The 21,673-nt window shown below is 41.3% G+C and overlaps 1 protein-coding gene across 2 annotated transcripts; it reads left to right on the plus strand.

The window, feature by feature from the left end:
- The first annotated feature begins 1,941 nt into the window (after positions 1-1,941).
- Positions 1,942-19,101, plus strand: thbs2a (thrombospondin 2a). 2 transcript variants are annotated; one of them, XM_079169323.1, is made up of 23 exons: positions 1,942-2,120; positions 2,503-2,574; positions 2,874-3,427; positions 3,880-3,964; positions 6,340-6,539; positions 7,876-8,016; positions 8,102-8,195; positions 8,577-8,747; positions 9,493-9,669; positions 10,012-10,185; positions 10,657-10,784; positions 10,890-11,042; positions 12,241-12,459; positions 12,572-12,679; positions 12,766-12,925; positions 13,032-13,150; positions 13,234-13,468; positions 15,190-15,417; positions 15,541-15,812; positions 15,891-15,988; positions 16,215-16,354; positions 17,095-17,126; positions 17,478-19,101. In XM_079169323.1, exons 2-22 carry the CDS (start codon positions 2,508-2,510, stop codon positions 17,112-17,114), a joined length of 3,543 nt encoding a protein of 1,180 aa, XP_079025449.1. In that variant the 5' UTR covers positions 1,942-2,120; positions 2,503-2,507; the 3' UTR covers positions 17,115-17,126; positions 17,478-19,101. The 2 variants fall into 2 exon arrangements, with proteins under 2 accessions (XP_079025449.1, XP_079025448.1); XM_079169322.1 differs by lacking the exon at positions 17,095-17,126 and having other exon boundaries at positions 1,997-2,120.
- Positions 19,102-21,673: the final 2,572 nt, after the last annotated feature.

A 21,673-nucleotide genomic window follows, 5' to 3' on the forward strand; every position in this document is an offset into this window, starting at 1 on the left:
TGCCGTTACTCAACTTTTGGCATGATCAATTTAAATTGGCTATTTGAAGTAAATCCTAACTAAAAAGGCCAATCTCTGTATTTTTGTCATTCCCAGAACTATTGTATTTTACAGAGGACGTGGAATTTGCATATTACATGTGTCCCTCTCTCCAGTTCTCAGAACTATAAACATTTAAATTGCCAGATTTCCCTTTTGAATTGTGCTCCTGAGTCGCACTGAACCCATATTTTTTGTTAAAAACACATAAACCTCCACGGTGAAGTCACAGCTTGGAGAAGAGAGCTGGAAACTATAGTTGTTTATCAACCCAACAGACATTAATCATCTTAATTTCATGACTCATCCAGATCTCTGGTGTTTGTAGCATTAAAAGAAGAGTCCACGTTTATGTGTGGACCTCTGCTGCGTACTAAGCATTGGATTGTGGTGTGGTTCAAATGACCCAGAAAGTTTTCAGAAATATCATAAAAGTAATGGAAACCTTGACTTTGCGGATCCTGTGTTTTGAGCAAGATGTTGGAGCAGGGTGTTCTTGACTCTCACTTTATGGCACCGTTTGGTGTCAACAAGTTTGACATGGATTTGTTGCTACCTGTTATTCCTTTCCTCCCATTTATAAATATTACTTGAATTTGCATAGATACAAATACATGACAATTTCACTTCCAACAGTAGCTCTGCACTCTGCACACAAAGTTGACTTTTTGTCTGAACTCTTCTGGTAAAGCCTCATTACAGAGAACTACTGTCTGTCAAATAAACGTGGGTGAATGCAGATTTTAGAAATGAAAGGTACTAGTGGGGGTTCTGTAAGCTCTATAATAAAACAGCCATTAAAGGAGTTTTCCTCCCATAGCCCACAATATGACTTTGATTATTAATGACTCAAAAGGAACATATCTAAACCCTGATTACAAATCTGATTAAAACACATCTTGAGAAACTACAACTGACAGCTGCACTACCTCATTCAATGAGTGCAAGTCTTTGGAGCATTTCATCTTTTTCCACCCCTGACAGTTTTAATCTGATGTTCTCTGGTTGGTGCAGAATGCTTTTACCATCAGCGAGCATCGTCAGTACTACTGTTTCTAATTTCTGTCAGGTTAATGATCCATGTTGTTGATAGGCGTTCTTCCCATTTGGTCTGTTCTTCACCCCCTTTTTTCCTCAAAATGGAATTTATTCAGTTGACACAAACCATCCCTGAGACGATCCTATTGGTACACAACAGCCTACCCACTGCCAAAGCTGTGATCCCTCTACAGGGCTCCAAGAATGAGAGTTTGTGTCAGCTTTTCTTTCCCTGACACCGCAGAGGGAAACCTTGGCAAAGACCTGACTATCTTCAGGCACGAGACACTGCTTGCCAGCAAAGTGAAAGCATCCAGAGTATCTATTGTAGAAGTCATTTTCATGTTCTTTTTTGTGTCACATTGCAGACATAACTGGGAGGCTCACTTTGATTTATCGGTTTTGCAAGTTTTGAATTATAACAGTTTTAGTCAAAATGCTGTAATCCAAATATTACAAATATGTAGCCTATGCATGTGTAGAATATTTTTTTTTAGAAAAACAATAACATTCAAGGGAAGAAGGGGGGGGGTGTGTGGGTAAAGCTATAAAAGGTATTGAAAACATTTTAGGTTTCTTTATCATCATAACTTTGTGCCTCCAGTGTAAAACAACCCACTTCCCTCCATCTCTCTTCCCCAAGGTGAATAAGCCCCCCCCCCCCCCCCCCCCCCCCCCCCCTCCGCCCCCACAGCAGCCTCTGTGTGCGAGCGCGGATAAGACAATTACGCCATCGGAAGATAATTATATAACTCTGTCTCTTAACAACTGGCTGCAAACGGTTCATACCCAAAAAAGTTTGATTGACAGGCTCTCTATATAAGAGGAGGGAGCTGGGTGCCTCAGTCACTGTTGTGCCTAAAGTCCTGCGGACTGTGGATGCAGTGAACCAAAGTGGACTTTACGCTTTTTACGCACGAGGTGTACAGGAGATACCGCTTCTCTTTCATTTAATCATCGGCTTTTTATTCTGATTTCATTGTTTTTATTTGATTGTTGTCGGATATCTGATTGTTTTGAAAAATATACACTGCATTCGTCAGGTAAGTTACACGGCACCATAGCCTATTTATCGTTGAACTTTTCTGTGTGGAGATTGGCTAGCAGGTATAAGGTACGAGATAAATGTAGCTCAGCGCTTTAAGTAATTCATTATCTGACGACTGAAAACACTTTTCAAAGCATTTAAGCGATTAACACGCATTAAAACAGAATATGTATGTGATGCTGTAAGCAGCGTATTGAAGCTGGAACGCTGGATTTTATTTTTGGTTCGTCTGTTGTGGCATTATTTGAATTATTCAATGTGAGGATCACGTGAAAAAAATCAAATCACTTTGAAATGGATTGATGATGTCGAAAAAAGACCAGAGGGACATAAAAACTAATTTAAAAAACATTCCTGTTGTTTTTTGTTTTTTTAAGGAGACATGATACTCAGGAGAAGTCTCTTCTTGCTGCTCTTATCTTGTAATTTTCTCCACGCATTACCTCAAGGTAAGTGGAAAACTTGGAAATTATTCTAATGCTGACTAATAATAAAATAGATGAATAATAAAGGTTATTGACTAGATTTGTATTATTGATATTGAAACTAAATGCTAGAAGCCCCACTAACTTCAAGTGCAATCAGTGAAGTTTTTAAATCCTCTAAACATTTTGTTAATTGTTTACCATTTTAACTTGTTCTTTTTTTTAAATACATATATTATTTAAAGAAAAATAGAGATCATGGATTCTTATTCTTTCGCCCTGAAGTAACTGCCCATTTGCATTTCCTCTGGTTTGATTTTTAGATGGTGAGCAAGAGGATGAGACGTCATTCGACTTGTTTGAAATCACCCACATCACTCGCAAGACTCTGGGGGCCAAACAGTTTCGGGGCCAAAACTCAGATGCCCCTGCTTACCGCTTCATCCGCTTTGACCACCTGCCCCCAGTGAGCTCCCCCATATTAAAACAAATACTACGTCAGATCCAAAACAATGAGGGCTTTGTGTTTGTGGCCAGCATGCGCCAGGACCGCGCCTCACGGGGCACCCTGATTGGTTTGGAGGGTCCCGATGGCCGGCGGCAGTTTGAGATTGTGTCCAATGGGCGGGCCAACACTCTGGACCTGGTATACTGGGTGGACGGCTCCCAAAATGTGGTTTCCTTTGAGGATGTGGACCTGTCTGACTCCCAGTGGAAGAATATCACACTTCATGTTCATGGGGAAAATGCAAACCTGTTTGTGGGCTGCAGCCTGATAGACAGCTTCATCCTGGATGAGCCTTTCTACGACCACCTGAAGGCTGAGGGAAGCCGCATGTATGTTGCAAAGGGATCCATTCGGGAGAACCACTTCAGGGTAAGACAGAGACTATGGATTATGGGTAGGACAAGGATTTACCAGGATCTGGAAACTTAAGTCTTTCACCTTCAGTCCTTTTGTGACTTTTGTGAGTTTAAAGGCCCTATAATATTTATTCACCTCTGATATTTTACAAGAAACTGTGGTCTTAACTAAGCTTACAATAAAAAGCTCATTTTAAACAACAGTTTCCAGAATTAGAGACGAGCATACTTCCTCCTCAAAGTGCGGCAGAGTGGCTCAGTATGGTCTTCCTGTGTGGAGAGGACAAATTTAGACTCTAAATTGTCCCTTGTGTGTAAAATTGAGTGTGACAGGGTCAAGAGTGAAGTATCTGTCTGTGTCCCAATGCATGCTTGAATAGGAGTAAGTGGGTATAGACAAAGGATGTATGTCTGTTCTAAAATATGCCAAAGTACGTAATAGACACATATTTTCTTACCAATCAGGGCCTTCTGCAGAACGTGCGTTTTATCTTCGACACCACAGTGGAAGACGTCCTGCTGAGCAGAGACTGCGAGGTCCCTAAACAAGGTAGGGAGCGGAGCTTTTTGTGGTTGTCTTTAAGGGGTTTAAACCAGCATTCTCCCAAAGTTTCCCGCCATACTCGAGCAGTAGGAACCATTTCTATTTGTGTGATTTTCATGAGCCAAACACTGAGTCAAAATAATTATATTTGGCAACTGCTCAAGCACGATACCTTACAGATGTGATTTGGAAAATCTTTCACATGCAATCCTCCAAAGCCTGGTATCTGTGTTTTGTTAAGTATCAACCACAGCAACTTTCCAAACCATTCTCAGTTGAGCTTTTCTTTTGGGGGGGGCTTTTTTTTTTTTTTTTTGAAGTGGGTAAAGAAACTTGCTGAATTGGTATGTGGCAGGATGTCCCCCCCCATAACTTCACGTTTACGGAAATAGCAGTGTCGAATCAATGGCTTAAGGTCGAGCAGTGTGTCTGCGTGGTGAACAAAAGGAGATACACATGCTTACATTTATTTCCATTGGCAGTAAGCTCGGGATAATGCCCTGGGAAAGAAAATAGAAAAGAGAAAGTGAATGCTATACTGTGGAGTTGGGAGCTTCCACTTCCAGCTGCACACACAAACACACGCACACACACACACACACACACACACACAAACACACAAAATGAAGTCATGAATTGGCTGATTGGGTTGCTTTTCTCAGCTGAAGCTTTGCTCGCATGAGGAATGGTACCTTGTGATCCTCAGCAGGGCTCACATGAAGAGGGACTGCAACTAAAAAGATACATATATCTGGGTAAATACGTCCGTAATCATCCTTTACATCAAAGCTGAAGGCTCACCAGATCTGGAAACACTGTCTTTGGTTTACTGTGACAAAGCAAATATATATGCGGTGTGCATGTTTGTGCGTGACAGAGGGGTTTCAGAGCATTTCCATTGCCAAAAGCAGTGTTAAAGTCCAGATGAATGAGTTTATTTGTTTAACAGATGTAACTAAGGCCTGGACGTTTTCTGCATGCTGGATGGTACTAGTCAAGGTTCTGCCCTGGTCGCAATTCTAATGCCACAAAAGTCACTCATATACCCACACAACCCACGCTCCAAAACAACATTGAACATTAATGAGCAATATTAAAACTACCCAAGCTTTTTGCTCTTTTTTTAATTGTCTTCTATCTGCTTTGAGAAAATAAGAGAATGTCTATCAGGGAGAGAAGAATGTGTAAATGCTTCTACAGACGAGCTTGCGCGCGTCCACACACAGCATGAAGCCCTCCTGAGATTTGAATGAATCCAGCAGACGGAAAGGCAAAGAAAACATAACACTGGCTACAGTGGGACATCATTTGGACAACTTGATTTAGAGTCCCTCAGTCTGCTATTAATCTTCACCAATTTACATAGCAAGATCCAAACCAGTTGCAGATACAGTATGTGCTTTGCTTTGGCTGAGTGACAGGCATTCCATGAAGCTTTGATATGTATCCTGTGTGTTTGTTTTTCGGCATCACACATCCGTAAGCTCATCAACATATCACAGAAGGTTAGTGAGTTTTAGATACAAACTGGGGAAATAAACTGAAGGGAGTGCTCACGATTTCATACTGTATAAGATGTAGAAAGATGCTCTTTCCTGCTCTGTGATTTGTATTTTTGCTTGTCTATTTTGTACAAAGATCGCACTTGGCAGACACGTTACTCTTGGCTCACGCGGGACTTCCTGTACTAAGAAGACTCAACATTTAGCCCTTCAGACAACTCTGTGGTTGAAAATAGCATTCCCTTTCATATTATGCACTGAAGGAGAAGAATTTCTAGTGTTAGTAATGACTAATAAATGCTGTGACTCAAGGGATTTTCCCACACTTTGGACTCTGGTGTGCTGACATCTAGACGAGGGTATCTTTAGTGCCTGTGCTACAGATCCGATGGAAGGACAAGACCATGAGCTTCACAGGCTGTTTGTAAATCCATCTGTGTGGTCACTCTGGTCTGTTAATTTCATATTGGAAGTCTCCACATATCTAAAAGGCTGTGGACATTCATGACAACGGTGTGGTTTCTCATCGCTCCAGGAACACCCTGTTTTCTGCCATACCTTCCCTTCCCATTCTCCCACAACCAAACCGGCTGTCATCTCTGGTGGAAAGATTTACCGTCACCATTTCAAACATACATTTGTCAAATCAAACAAACACAATGACTGAACATCTGTTTCTGGCACACAATAAACATTGTAATCACTGCAGATATGTGATCTTTTTCCCGGCAACAGGAAAAACAGGAAACCACTCTGTATCCTGATCAGTCCTTGTGCTTCAATCATCATATCTCTCAAATGTGTTTTCCATCACCAGTGTCGCTTGTTCGTTTGCTCGCTTGCTCATTCACCCTGATGCGTCTTCTTTTGCCCCTCCAGATGATGCCAATATTGTGAGCGAGAGCACAGAAATTGTGGACGTGAGTCCCTCGATCACTACAAACATTATCGGTCAGCAGACACACGATGCGGGCACAGATATGTGTGAGCGCTCCTGCGAGGAACTCAGCACCATGTTCCAGGAGCTCAAAGGCCTGCGTGTTGTCGTTAGCAACCTTATTGATGGCTTGCAAAAAGTGGTAAGTAGTAGAAGTGACATGGTGTAAATGATTGCGTTTGTTTTAGACAAGCTACTGTTTTGCTGTCGCCCTACAGGCACATTTTCAGTGGTGAATGTGAAATTGTCAAAATCAGCTGTTCAAATTCAATCCTCGGTGTGGCAGCCGGAATGTTAGAGGTTTGAATTAGGTTACTAGATTTCCTACATTGCTTTGAAATAGCAAGTAGCTTCAGGACTGTTTATAGAGTCGCCAGTGATGGCTGAACCCGTTTGACTCCTGCTATCTGTGGCAGCATGAGTCAGACAGATTGTATGACATGTTACACGAGGATATAGGAAGTGTTCCCCTGGCAGCGATGGGGTCCAGTCTAATGTCTGGCTGTGTTTAAAAAGCTCATGTGTTTCCTCTGGGAGCCTCCCAGCAGTAATAGTCTGGGCATGAACCTTGGGAACAAAAAAAAAGACCGTCTGGGATGAGAAGGGTCCCTGAGGCTCTTCCAGACCGAGTGGTGTCTTAGATTCTAGTGCTGCACACGGCTGCCTCCCTTTTCCAACGGGAGGATTTACACACACTCTTACACACGAACCTTTGGCAGTAGTCTGACAGCTCCCAAGTGTTCAGGAATCCAGCCAGAGATCCCTTGGTCTCCAATTGGGTCGGAGTTTACAATGTGCATATTTAAGCGTTCTTTTTCAATGGGCTTTTTTTCCTAGAAGCATTATACATTTTCCTAGAAGCATTATACATATACAGAGCTGTAGTTAGCCATGTGAAGTAGTGAGAATCACATTTTGAAATTAACATTGTACTGTTAATACAATGCAGTAGCTTTTTTGTGTAGATGTACTTTTTTGAGTTCATTTAAAAATCAATCATTCTTCCTCCTGGTCCATTTAAGTTTTATCTGAGAGTCTTTTCTCTCATGAGGCGATCTGAAAGAATGATGTCTCTTAATGATATGAATGTTTCCACCTCAGAGCTTTACTGAACTGCAGAGGGACAGATTCATGGAAAGAATGCCTGGAGGCTATATTTGGCCCTTCATTATTATAATAAGTATTTTGTGGTTGTGTTTCTCAGAGAGTGATTTTTGTGATTCACATAAGTAGTCTTACTTCTTTAAAAGCAATAATTAAGTGAGAAACAGTACTTCTACTGGAGCTGCGTGTACTATGCTTCTTTCCACCTGGTGAAAATAATCTCACATGTGCTCCCTTACTAGAATCAGCTTGTCAACAGGTGTATAGCTTCACATGCTTCCTGGAATGCAGTCTACCTTTAACATGAGTGTGACCTAATCATTTCTGACTGATCTCCATTCTGACTGCAAATCTGTCTGTTGTTGTATGTTAAGACAGAGGAGAACACAGTCATGAAGGAGGCCCTTGGGAGAATGAAGAACACTAAAGAGAAAAACATGTGCTGGCAGGATGGCCGCCTGTTTGACGATAAGGAAGACTGGGTTGTAGACAGCTGCACCAAATGTACCTGCCAGGTAGTGCCAAATCAAATGGAGATATGGACATCTTTACTGTGGATATGAATGACCCTGATACATGTCTAATATTCATTAATGGCAGGAGTCCAAGATTGTTTGTCACCAAATTACATGCCCTCCAGTGGCCTGTGCCATCCCGTCATTTATCGACGGCGAGTGCTGCCCCGTGTGTATGCGTAAGTAGTTGGAACCTTTGATTAGCCAATGCACCCAGCCAATAAACACAATTTAAAACACATGCAGTTTTATGTATGCATGCTATTTTTAATGAATAGTTCAATATGGCGTAAAAACAATATTCCACGCGTGTTAGATTTAAATACCATAGGAATATTGTAGCCAGTTTGTCTTTGTGAGCGACCCACATATTTATTGGTCTAAATATATGACATTCAGAGTAGCTATTGTGGGTTTTTCAGATGAGGTCATGTGATAAACAGGCTTACATAAAGCATAAAAACAGTGCAGTGATCCTTTGTTATTGCTTTTATTATTCTGTTTTAACATGAGGGGAAATAAGGAATGAAATGTTGACTTTGTGCTTTTACTTCTTTCAGCTACACACAGTGAGGATGGCTGGTCCCCCTGGTCAGAGTGGACAGAGTGCACTGTCACCTGCGGGACAGGAACTCAGCAGAGGGGTCGGTCATGTGACGTAACGAGCAACCCCTGCACCGGACCTTCCATCCAGACCCGCAAGTGCAGCCTGGGCAAATGCGACAGCCGTGGTGAGGATATTTATTCCAGTAGTAACCCCCTTGGTGCAGTGATGATAGGGCGGTGATCTTGATCAACTACACACTAATCTAAAACAAATAGAAGTATGACATATGGCAGGGAGGTACATGATGCAGCTGTGGAACAACTGAGATGAGATCTCCCAAAGACAGAGTTCATGCCTCTACGAATCTGTTGTAAATGGATCCATCTGAGTGAGGCTGAATCCCAGTGAAAAGCAGTATTGCATGGTCTGGTTGCAGGGTGTGCCCAGTCAAATTTTTTTCAAAATAAATCACTGGTTGAGAGGGTGTTCCACAGTACAATGACTCACCACCGCCTGCCATGCAGAAATATAAAATAATAATGAGTTTCATCATTAGATATACTTTCTATGAGGTTGATGCCAAAACTGAAGAATTGTTTGTTTGATAAAGTGTGGGATTAGCATGTGTTATTGCTTGCAGCTCACGTTACACTGCATCTGTGTGAGTGACTGAATCAGTCTAACCACTGGAGGATAGTTTACCCACAATGACATAAATACTGGCGCAGGCGTCTCAGAACATCTTTGAAAGTGAGCCATCGTCGCCAGCATCACATAATGTTTACTTGTAGAAAATGTGGTAGCCATATTTCTTTGCTTTTGCAAATTGTACATGTCTGTAACTATTTGATTGGGTGGAAATCTAGAGGATAATACGTGACATGTGTTTTTGTGATCTCTGCCTGATATGTTTGATGTTGGATTCCCAGTTCGCCAGGACGGAGGTTGGAGTTTGTGGTCGCCGTGGTCGTCCTGCTCGGTGACCTGTGGAGAAGGACAGATCACCAGGATACGACACTGCAATGCTCCCATGCCACAACTGGGGGGTAAAGACTGCGAGGGAAGTGGGAGAGAAACTCAGCGCTGCACTGCCAAACCCTGTCCCAGTGAGTATTCCACCCTGTTAGGGGAATACTCAAAAGCAGCATCTCCATTACAGCAGCATCCGTGTGGAATAACCAGACTTTCTTGTGCCTCATGGCTTCCCTGAGGCAACATTCCCCATGTGTTCTAGACTGGCCTCCTGTCTGTCTTTCAGGAAATGTTGACTCAAATCAGCTCAGTATGTTTTCACTTGTAGTATTAAGTTCCAGGCTTCTGACTCTCTGGCTTCTTTTCAGATTTCAGACTTTAAATGTTAGAAACAAAGAGTTGAAATACTTGTGGAATGAAATGCTTTTTGTATTTCTTAAATTAAGTACTGAAGATCTATCTCTGTATCTTTTTAGTTGATGGCAGTTGGGGTCCTTGGTCTCCATGGGCGACCTGTTCAGCAACATGCGGAGGAGGAGGCAAAGGTCGAGCGAGGGTATGCAACAGCCCTCAACCTCAGTACGGCGGCAAAAGTTGTATCGGGGAGGCCAACGACAGTGACAGCTGTAACACAAAAGACTGTCCTATAGGTGAGCACAAGTCACTCTACATCATGTTTTTAACCATGCAAGCAACAAGCTCTCGGAATGTTCAGTCGGTCGGTTGGTTAGTTGGTCGGTCGACAACTTTAGCCCGGAATAGAATATCTAAAAAACTACTGGATAGATTGCAATGATCAAACATTCATGCTCCCAAGAGGGTGAATCCTACCGACTTTAGTGAACCTTTGACTTTTCCTCTAGTCGCATTCGTGGTTTTCGTCAAAAGCTTTGACCAAAAGTCATGATATTCCCATCATCGTCAGCGGTTCTTTGTGCTAAGAGCAAATCTGAACATGCTAAAGAAAGAATACATATTTTATCTTTAAGCATCAAGTTGAGATAAATACCAATACAAATTGAAGTGGAATCATTTGGAGACACACCATACAGATATCTCCAGCGATGTTTCAATAAATTTTCCTTGTTTGGACCCATACTTGTCATCTAAATCCCTTGCAGATGGCTGTCTGTCTAACCCATGCTTTGGGGGAGTGGATTGCAACAGCTCTCCAGATGGATCCTGGGAGTGTGGCCCATGCCCTGCTGGTTTCCGTGGAAACGGCACCCACTGTGAAGACATCAATGAGGTGAAAGTTCCTGTTTTTCTCATGTGCATGAACCAGACGTTTAAGACCTCGTTCGTGTAATTATTTGTCTGCATTGATGCTGATACTTTTCATTCCCTCCTCCAGTGTGACATGGTGTCTGATGTTTGCTACAAAGTGAGTGGAATGCAGCGCTGCGTCAACACCGATCCAGGTTTCCACTGCCTGCCCTGTCCGAAGCGCTACAAGGGCAACCAGCCTTTCGGTATGGGTGTGGAGGAGGCCAAAAAGGACAAACAGGTGCGTTAAAGTTACTCTCATTGCCAATAACAGAACATTGTTTGGATGCCATTCAAACAGAGGTAGCTTTTAAGTGAGAACAAAATGCAGTAAAGAAAAGGATACAATGTGGTGTGGATTGATCCAAATGTATGAAGGATGGAAGCAGCAGCTTGCGTGATATATAAGCCTTACTCATGCTGTCAGAGTGTTTACACAGCGCTGGAGGGGAGGCCACCATATATGAATGTGCCTCACCTTGACCCAGTATTAGCAACTAGAGGAAGAGGGAGGAGAGTTGGGCAACTCTTAACAACAAACATATGTTACACATCTCTGTTACATTCACTGAAAGATCAGAGGCAGACTGAAACTGTATTTTACTGTATATGTTGAACGGATCAGTGTTTCTATTCAAGAGATGTGGAGCTTTCTTTTTTACTCTAGCTCTACCTACTAGATCTTTAAAACAGCTCAGTATTTCCACTCCTGTCATAACTGCTAAATTGCAGCTGTATCACAGGTAGTACAACATGTCATTTATGACACATTAGTCATTTGATTAGTACACATTTTTCTGCTCCCTTGTGATCACTGAATTTACAGACTCCCTGGAAAACTGAAAAACCTACCGTGCCACTCTGCCTGGCCTAACATCCCTCGTGGACCATTTTTTCTTTGGCCTTTTGCAGCTGCTTGTCTTTGATATGATGCCCCAATTTCCCTAATTGATTTGGGGAAAAAGGGAATTGTCTCATCGCTGGCATTAAGGGGGCTCCATTTCACAGTTTTGATCAAAGGCCTGTTACTGCTGTCACTCTCTCCTCTATGAGCTCATGGAGTGGCATCCACGCTGCAGTTATGTTCATCCTCTGGTAATGAGTGGCAGCTGTGAATACCTTGTGCCGCAAAAGAGGAAACAGTGGGTTGTTGTGGGAAGTATGATGCATTCGGTAGGATTTCGTAAAATCAACTATGTCCAGAAGTGCCCTGCACTTTAGCTTTGTCCAAATTCTATCCCCTGAACCCTTCACTTTGATTTTGGAGAAGCCCTCAGTTGGGGGTGGCCTAAAAAGGAAGCTACAAGGAATAGTGGCAGGGCATAGTGGAGGGCCATCTTTTTTTTTCTGGAAGATCACATCCAGTACCCTTGATGTTGGATGTGGTCAGTGACAAAATCTCATAATACACTTTCCACCTGCCCTGTTTTTCTCTTTAGGTGTGTGAGCCAGAGAACCCATGCAAGGACAAGACCCACAATTGTCACAAATATGCCGAATGTATCTACATCAGCCACTTCAGCGACCCTATGTACAAGTGTGAGTGCAGGACCGGTTACGCTGGAGATGGCTTCATTTGTGGAGAAGACTCTGACTTGGATGGTTGGCCCAATCAGAACCTTGTGTGTGGTGCCAATGCCACATATCACTGCAAGAAGGTATTTTGTTAAACTCTGTCACCCTATTTCATGAAGCCTATCTGCAGTGATAATAAACTATTGCCTACTATTGTATTACTGTATCTGTAAAAATGTCCCACTACTTTTTCAGGATAACTGCCCCAGCCTTCCCAACTCTGGACAAGAAGACTTTGACAAGGACGGCCAAGGAGATGCTTGTGACAAGGATGATGACAACGATGGCATTCTAGATGAGAGGGTAGGAGAGTTTTTACCACTATCATTCTATGATCAGATTGATGATACACAAAGAATTCCCTAACAACTACATACTTTCTGTCACAGGACAACTGTCCCCTCCTATACAATCCTCGCCAGTTTGACTTTGACAAGGATGAAGTTGGCGACCGCTGCGACAACTGTCCCTACGAACACAACCCTGCTCAAATAGACACCGACCACAACGGAGAAGGGGACGCCTGCGCAGTGGATATTGACGGAGATGGTAAAATAGCTAAGCCTAAACAGATAAATGACTGTAATCAATCCATCTAGGACAGCTAGCTGTTATATTAAACATTAAATTCTCATCAACTGCCCTTTTTCCTTAGACATTATGAATGAGAGCGACAACTGCCCCTATGTGTACAACACTGATCAGAAGGACACTGACATGGATGGAGTTGGCGACCATTGTGACAACTGTCCATTGTTGCACAACCCTGACCAGGTGACCACAGTGCATTTCATGACACATTCCAGTGCAACAGGAAGTGCAGGAAGTGTTAACCTCTGTCTGTATTTATCCAACAGAACGACGTAGACAATGACCTGGTTGGAGATCAGTGTGACAATAACCACGACATTGATGAAGACGGCCATCAGAACAACCTGGACAACTGTCCCTATGTGGCCAACTCCAACCAGGCTGACCATGACAAGGACGGAAAAGGAGACGCATGTGACTATGATGATGATGATGACGGTATCCCTGATGACAAGGACAACTGCAGGCTGACACCCAATGCAGACCAGATAGACGCTGATGGTGAGAATAAAACATTCAAAAGGTTGAAAGGTTGCAGGGTCTGGTGCGTGCCTTGTACCTTGTAAATCCAGCTGATTATGTTTTGTGTTTGTCCAGTAGTTTAATGCAGAAGTGGCGGAACAAAGGGTACTGAAATGTTTCTACTCAACGTCAAATGACTTGTGTTTGTATTTGCCTGAGTCAAAGGTAGCTAAATATTCTCAGACCAAAGTTACAAAGTTGCACTAGTAACATTGGGCAGTGTGCTATCATAAGACTGGCGAAGTAGCTAGATGGTGTTTGATGAAGCTATAACTTTTTTATTGCCAATTTCTAATGCAATGTTTATGGATAACCAAAACATTTTTTCCTATGTTATGAATGTGTAATATGTAGTTTTGGCCTTTGGTCAAAATATAAAGTACACAAAAACAACTTTTACATAAAGATAGAGTATGACATATTGAGATTGAAAGTTCTTTTAACAAAATAATCTCACCACAAGGTCCACTCAGTAGCCGTTGGAGCTTTCGACTGTATCATGAGCTTCCTCAGCTGATTGGGTTACCCAGTTGTCATGGAATTGTAGACGCTCCGATTTTCCATTTTTCTGAGCACTGAAAGGACTTCTTGTTTGTGTTGCCTTCAAATCTGAGATTAAGAGTTCATTCTTCACCTTGGAAACAGCAGTTGACAAAATGTATAACATTAATTCATAAGTTACCATTGAATTACCATTAGTTCAGTACCACAATTAATCTCACATGACCAGTTCATGACACCTGCCGGCTGACATTAAGTCATGTGAGAGACCTATTGAGACTGTAACTGAATTTAACAGTCTGGGGATTAATCATCTAGAGTTTATAGATTTATAGCTTATATTTCGTTTCATTACATTAGTTTATAGCCATTATATTCTGTCTTTCTGCCATGGACTCCATGCACTCAGAGTTTGTACTCATTACTCATTGATGTTCACATTTAGCTTCAGTATACTGTCTCCCACATGTTTTCACAGTCAGCAATTAGCTCCACTGCTGCAGGTGTGAAATATGGTGGCTTTGGAAAAAGTCAACGGCCGGCTTGGTAAAAGCGATGTCATTCTGCATGACTTCAGTTAGCCGCCCAGGAGGTCACACGCCAGGCTGTGAAGTTTTTATTACCTTTAGGCTTTGCTCGTGATTAATCCACAGTACCATATTCAAGCAGGGTTACCTTGAGTTTGTACAGCTGTTTGTAACTGGAAACAGACTGCGAAGCAGGTAGGCCCTGGACACCGACGCTTTCACAGCTCGTCAGATAGTGTTTATTTGATGGGATCGTTTTAGCCCCTTGTGCAATAACAAAGATGACAATAAAGCAGCTAGCTACTTCCACACAGTGGCCATCATTAGTCCTTTCCACTGTGAGCTCCTAGCCTGCAGTCTGGCTTTAATAGACTTCAGGCTTCAGATGGTTACAAATTAGTGGAAGTTGTCATAGCATGAAAAGATGGCTGTTTTGCCTTAGTAGACCTGGCAAATGTATTAAAGTCAATTTTCTGGGAGGAACCGCTATTTTCCCCATTCATTTTTAATATTATCTTGGAAGAGCTCCTCAGTACTCCCTTCAGTGGGATTTTTATTATAATTTCTCATATTAGCTGCCATCTATGGAAAAATATGAAAAATGTAGCTACTATTATTCAAGTCTGATTTAAATTAGGCCAAACCAATGTATTTTATATCTTTTTTTCACAGGCGATGGAAGAGGGGATGCCTGCAAAGATGACTTTGACAATGACAATATCCCAGATATTCTTGATGTGTGTCCGGAGAACAATGCCATCAGTAGCACAGACTTCAGGAAGTTCCAGATGGTCCACTTGGATCCTAAGGGAACCACTCAAATTGATCCCAACTGGGTGGTCCGACACCAGGGCAAAGAGCTGGTTCAGACCGCCAATTCTGACCCAGGCATTGCAGTAGGTGAGTAACACAAACATTTTTACTCTCGGACAACTGTTTCAAATTAATTTGAAAGATTTGAAACTCCATTTGATTGCGCAGAGCCCTGAGAGTTAGAATCCCCTTTCTTTCACACCATCACAGGTTTTGATGAGTTCAACGCTGTGGACTTCAGTGGAACGATGTACGTGAACACGGACAGAGACGATGACTATGCAGGCTTTGTGTTCGGCTACCAGTCGAGTGGGCGCTTTTATGTCGTGATGTGGAAGCAGATCACACAGACTTACTGGGAGGACAAGCCCTCCAAGGCCTTTGGCATCTCTGGCGTTTCCCTCAAAGTCGTCAACTCGACTACTGGCACTGGAGAAAACCTCAGGAATGCTTTGTGGCACACGGGCAACACTCCTGGACAGGTGGGCTGCAATCTAAATGCTATTTGGTCTGTTTTAAAGACTGAAGCAGTATTAAGTGTTGCTAACTGTTTCACATAGGTGCGGACTCTGTGGCATGACCCCAAAAACATTGGTTGGAAGGATTACACAGCTTACAGGTGGCATCTCATCCACAGACCGAAGACTGGTTTTATAAGGTAATAAATGAAGCTTGTAATAACAGGAACACCTGTTGTTTTTCTGTCTCAATGATAGGAAACTTTGATCCCAGTCCTCCAAAGACCTACATTATTTTGGTCATTTTATAAAATCACTCATATTTCTCTGCTGCAGTTTGTGTAGTGACGGATAGTGAAACTGTACATTAGTAAGCATCTTAATCTCAACACACTAAGAAGTTTATGTCTGTCCTGTAATTTTCAGGGTTGTGGTCTATGAAGGTAAACAAATCATGGCCGACTCAGGACCAGTTTATGACAAGACGTTTGCCGGAGGAAGGTTAGGCTTGTTTGTCTTCTCGCAAGAGCTGGTGTTCTTCTCCGACCTCAAGTATGAATGCAGAGGTTAGTACAAACACTTTGATTACTACTAAGTTCTGACATTAGATATGTCTGTGTCCTTGTAGAAATAATGACGTGTGTGTGTATATGTGTGTGCATGTATGATTTTAAACTTCAAAAACAGAAACTTTCACCACCACATGGGACAACTAAGACACTTGTCTGTTAAGCCTCATGCGCCTACGTTAATGCATTACAGGATACCTTTTACCAAAAGATTCACGTGAAAATAGTTCATCAATCTTGCAAAGATTTTTTTTGACCCCAACCATCGCAGAATGATAGGAATATGAATATGTGTTTAGAATAGGTAAAAGTCAATGTAGAATTATTTTTGATTCGTTTGATTGCTGTTATGCAACTGTAGGACATTGCAACCAAATCAGAGAAAAATGCACTGAATGCTTTTGGTTCAACGGTCAGATCAAAATTATTCTTAATTAATAACATGGAATGATTCACATTTGTCCTTTGTCCTCTGTTCATGACTCAATTTATTCCATAGAGTATGAGTAAATTATAGATTAGGACTGCGATGAAGCAACTTAGGCATTATACGTAAATGTAAGCAATTGTACATATAGATGTTTAGAATGGGGATTGACGTGTATGTGTAATGAATGTGGGCATGTATATGATACACATATGTCGATACAAATATCAGAAAAGGGGAGAAAACCTTCTCCATCTTTGAATAATGTGGGTAAAGTCTGTAAACCTTCAACATCTTTTTCAAACCTCAGATAAGATGGAGTTTCCATAAGGTTTCCATAAGGTAATGATGAGAAGGGTTGTGTGTTCTGTGTTGTTTGAAGCAAAAACCATTGTCACGCTATGTTTCTGTTTGTCAGCTTTCCCATCTACAATGCCCCAGATGCATTGTGAAAGACCTTGTGTTGGTCCAAGGACTTCTGATCTTCTGTTGAGTGCTAAACAGTGGAAAATGAGCCTGCAGCCTTTTCACAATCACAGCCGCAGACACTGAAGACACGCTTTTTTTCTGACGCACACAGCGCGCATGTTGATGCTGCACTTTGGCACTTTGACTGTGTAAATCTCGTTGAGTGTCCTAGTTTTGATTATAAATGTGGCGGTAATGGAAGCTGTTTTCTCAATCTTTCCACAGATAACTGAATCAAGTCTGACAGAGCAAATACATCAGAGGGCAAAAGACAAGAATCTCTCAAAGTAAACATCACGTCATCATTAAATCCATTTCAAAGTAAATGAGGATTTCCATACTTCTCCACGCTTTGCCTTGATCCATCCAATGGAGAGGAAACCATGGCCGATTTCAGTTTTCCTGTTGAAAGCAGATTACCTAATTATACCAAGTGTACTTACATTTTAAAGGATCAATTGTACAACCACTTACACGCTGTATGCTTTCCTACCTGTCGTTCTCTATCTTTAATAATTTCGGCTTTGGGATTAAGATGCTCATTTGTGGCCAATCATACGGTGTCTGACAAACATAAACTGTAACAAAAGCATAATCATTTAGCTGTCAAGTCCATTATTATTTCTCCTCATTATTTTCATCCTGAATGTGTGTGTGTTTTTATTTTTTATGGAGAACGATTTAAATAAGCCATTTTAGTAAATGCCAAAGATGTTTATACTAAGTCTGTATTATAATTCCTTTTTGTAAATTATTTATGCTCTGCTTGTTTTGTTTGTTTGCATTTTTTGCTAGAGTTTGTAAATAATTATTTATTTGTTTACACTGACAAAGCGCATAATTGTATCTCACAAACATCAAGATAACACATTATAGTATTGCAAGATTTGTAATGTTGACATGCATATCCTTAACTTGTTAGTTTTTTAAATATTACACATAAACTGTAGCGAAAAGCTTTGGAGAGGATAAACATCAGCTGCTTTTAAGTAATTACATACATACTGTCATTACAGCACGTGTTTATGTATGTGATAGTAGCTGCCAGAGGGAGTTAGTTCTGGTAGTGTGTGTTACAAAAAGCCACTGTTTATTTTCTTTGCTGTCCAGACAGGGCCTCGCTGTCCTCAAAGTGATATATCACTTCGGTACACGTGGAACATTTTTCAGTGCTTTTACTCTACGAGGAGCTTATGACTGGTCAGTCACTACAAGTGGCTGCAAGTTGGGCTACTGTCACTGCAGCAAACACCCTTTCCTTACATGATATTGAAACACTTTCTATCTGCCACACGTCTACAAAAACAGAGGATAGATCAAGGTTTTAACATAAGTTAAGGTAGTTAAAGGTGGTTAAGTACATATGATTGCAGTTGAAGTGGCTGATAAGATCTAATGTTGTGTACTAAGCACCAAATTAATTTCACATCAACAGCAGAGAGTCTGAGGTTCAAAAGTCAGTCATCGTGTGTGATGGAGTCGTGAAGATCAAATACTGTAAAAATATTTTATACAAATTTTTCATTCATATGTTAGTCACAAATATCACGTATGGATGTTGTGAAACTTAACAGTGTTGGTTAAAATGGAATCAGGTGAAGGTCTCTAAAAACAAAGTGTGACTGTGTGACTGTGTAGTGTGGATCGAGGACGTATTACTGTACACCTTGTTGTCGTTAGTCTGTATAGCAGCCATGTGCTTCCGTGTTTGGTTTCCATCTTGTTCATTTTTTTTGAGAGTTTGCAATGCACAAAATGTCAATTTATTTTATACTTGTGTTGTTAGATTTACATTTTCTACAAACAGTGTAAGATTGTTCTGTTTCATAAATAAATCTCTTGTACACCATTTTGTTGATTATATACACATGGACTGACAGTTATCCCATAATAATTACTGTCATATTGAAATAATGCTGTTCAACCAACACCATTTTTAAAGTTGAATAATCGTGTTAAACAGCTGGTCACCGTAGTGTTTAGCACATGTTACTCAAACAGGAGAACATTATACATTTGTCAGGGACTATTTTCAGTGGTGGACTGATCCACGTTTAGTGCTCTAGTAAGTATTTACGGCAGCAGGACGGTATTTTTTATGGACTGACGATAAACCACAGTACCACATTCATGATAATGAGGCAACATGTCACCCATTACAACTGTGGCTGATGTGTTTTTAATAGTTGTTGGACAACGATGAAACTCTATGGCACAGAGGAATATGATCAGGCTTTGGATGTGCATACCATACTTGTTAGTAGAATCAGTTCATTGTTGTTTTTGGTCTTTTTTTATAGAATTTGTTGACAATAAGAAAAAAAAATAATACCACCACATGTACCCTTTAAGTCTGATTCCAAAAACTTTTTAGTTGCAAATCTACTGCACTCAGTGACAATCTTCCTTCATCTTGCTGACATGACCTTTACAGATCTCCGCACTAAATATGTGTGAAAACATAACCTGTTGGTTTATCGACTGTTAGCACTTATCTTATCCGTGTCTGGGATGGACTTTATCTAGGACATTAACATGCAACAGATAAGGGAAGTCAATATCCTGTAAAAGTCTACATCTTTTTGAGCTTAAAATAAAGTCAGTCTCCCACCACTACAAGTCCACTTCCTCAAATACTCTTCATAATCAAATAAAATGTGGAAAATTGCATTACCTCAGCTGAGCTCTATGTACCATTGGGTTTGCAGAATGCTATGGTTAAGAGAGATACATTTGACTGGGGTTTTGCACCAGACCATCTGTCTCACAGTGTGGCAACCAAGGAGTGAAGGGGTTAAGTAAATGATGGTGAGGCCAGGAAAGAAATGTGCTACTAGGGAAAATGGGGAAGTCAAAACCTTGCTCTCGTAGCTCAGTGGCAGATTTGGGTTGAGGATCTTGGAATAGTCCACGTGGCGCACACCAAAAATTGTCTATATGGGTTTGGCACTGGTGGCTGGTTTCAAGCCCAGAGCACGTTCCAGGGTGGTTCATACAACTTTGCCAGAGTATGTCAATGTGTGACACAGTAAACCAGCATTTTCTGCTGAGGCTTTTATTTAGCAACCAGCAAGCATTTCAAAAGGATGAATAACCTCAAGCAAACTGGCTGCAAGCAACTGAAAGCGCATCAAGAAAAGTTTACTTTCAGTAGTGGTTTCAAACAAAGTGTCACAAGGTGAGTGGTTTGGAATGACACAATGAACAAGTCAAAGATCAGATAGTTTGGTGTTGATATGTATTTATTTTGGAGGGGATGTGGAGCTCGGCACCAGATTGTCAGTTTTAACAGCACAGAGAGACACACAGAAAGCTGAGGGTAGATAGGGAAGCCTCTTATTCAAATACAAGTGCAAAAGGAGAAAAGCTCTGGGAGTGATGTTCTTCTTTAGTCACAGAGGTGTGAAATACCAGCTTCAATGCTGGGCTCCTTTAAATATACACAATAGCCTCCTCACTGACCCATGCTAACCTGCTGCTGGCTGTAGCATATGTATCTAGATATAAAAATATATGAAATATAAAAATGTGTTTCAAGTCAATGGAGATTATATGACTGCATACATGACATTTTTGATATATTATTAAAAAGGGCTTTAACGGGCCACTTTAGTATTGCACTTGCAAGTTGGCAGATTTACATTTGCCAGATCTTTTTTTTAAAAATTTAAAAAGTGAAGTATTTTTTTTCAGCCTTTAGACAGGTCCCCATTGAGCCACAAAATACTTTATACAACTGCTTTCACAATCGGTGGACTGACCATTTCGAATCAGAAAATCAAACCATAACATATACTTAAACTCCAGCCACCCAGTCTGGTGCATCAATGGAAACATGTTTTTCATCAAAGAGCAATAGTAGCTATGACTCCCTGGAAGCATGATTTTTTTTTTCTGCTTCCTGGAATCCAAGTAAAATCAGCAGTCAGTGCTCCCACTGGCTCCTATAATGAGTGGACCTATGTTGCTGCTCACTTGCCCAAAGTGACTAAAGGCAAGTGAGCTAGCAAAAAAAGTAGGTCTGTCATTTAAAATAAAGTAAGTCATTTATTTCAGGGTATGAGTTCCTCCTCGTCATTGGACAAACATCCATGGTCCTTCTCTCTGCCAACCTGAGGGGCGCAAACTCGTTGCTCCCAGAAAACAGAGGTGCCAGAAGTGTTGGGCTGCAAGCTGAAGTCCTGCAGCACAGGGGCTCCGAGCGGTCTGCATGAACCCAGCTCTTTGATATCATGCGTTTGAGATGCTTCACTTCAGATGCTTTAAATGACTGACATTAGAGAGTGGTACAAGAATCAAGAACTAAGGAGAGGAGAAAGTTTCCCCATGCAGAAGTAATTATACGTATGGATATTTACTCCAATCAAGACTGAAAAGGGGCACTCATCCTTGGGAAAACCAAATAGAACTGCAGTTTTCAC

Source organism: Pholis gunnellus, assembly GCF_910591455.1.
Source record: "Pholis gunnellus genome assembly, chromosome: 11".
NCBI lineage: Eukaryota > Metazoa > Chordata > Actinopteri > Perciformes > Pholidae > Pholis > Pholis gunnellus.

What these genes read in the sequence shown, in the direction of transcription:
- thbs2a (XM_079169323.1), top strand. Translation starts at nt 2,508, where the DNA reads ATGATACTCAGGAGAAGTCTCTTCTTGCTGCTCTTATCTTGTAATTTT. An exon ending in TTGATGGCTTGCAAAAAGTG is followed by an intron (nt 6,540 to 7,875) that starts GTAAGTAGTAGA and finishes TTGTATGTTAAG; the next exon opens with ACAGAGGAGAACACAGTCAT. An exon ending in AGACCAGATAGACGCTGATG is followed by an intron (nt 13,469 to 15,189) that starts GTGAGAATAAAA and finishes TTTTTTTCACAG; the next exon opens with GCGATGGAAGAGGGGATGCC.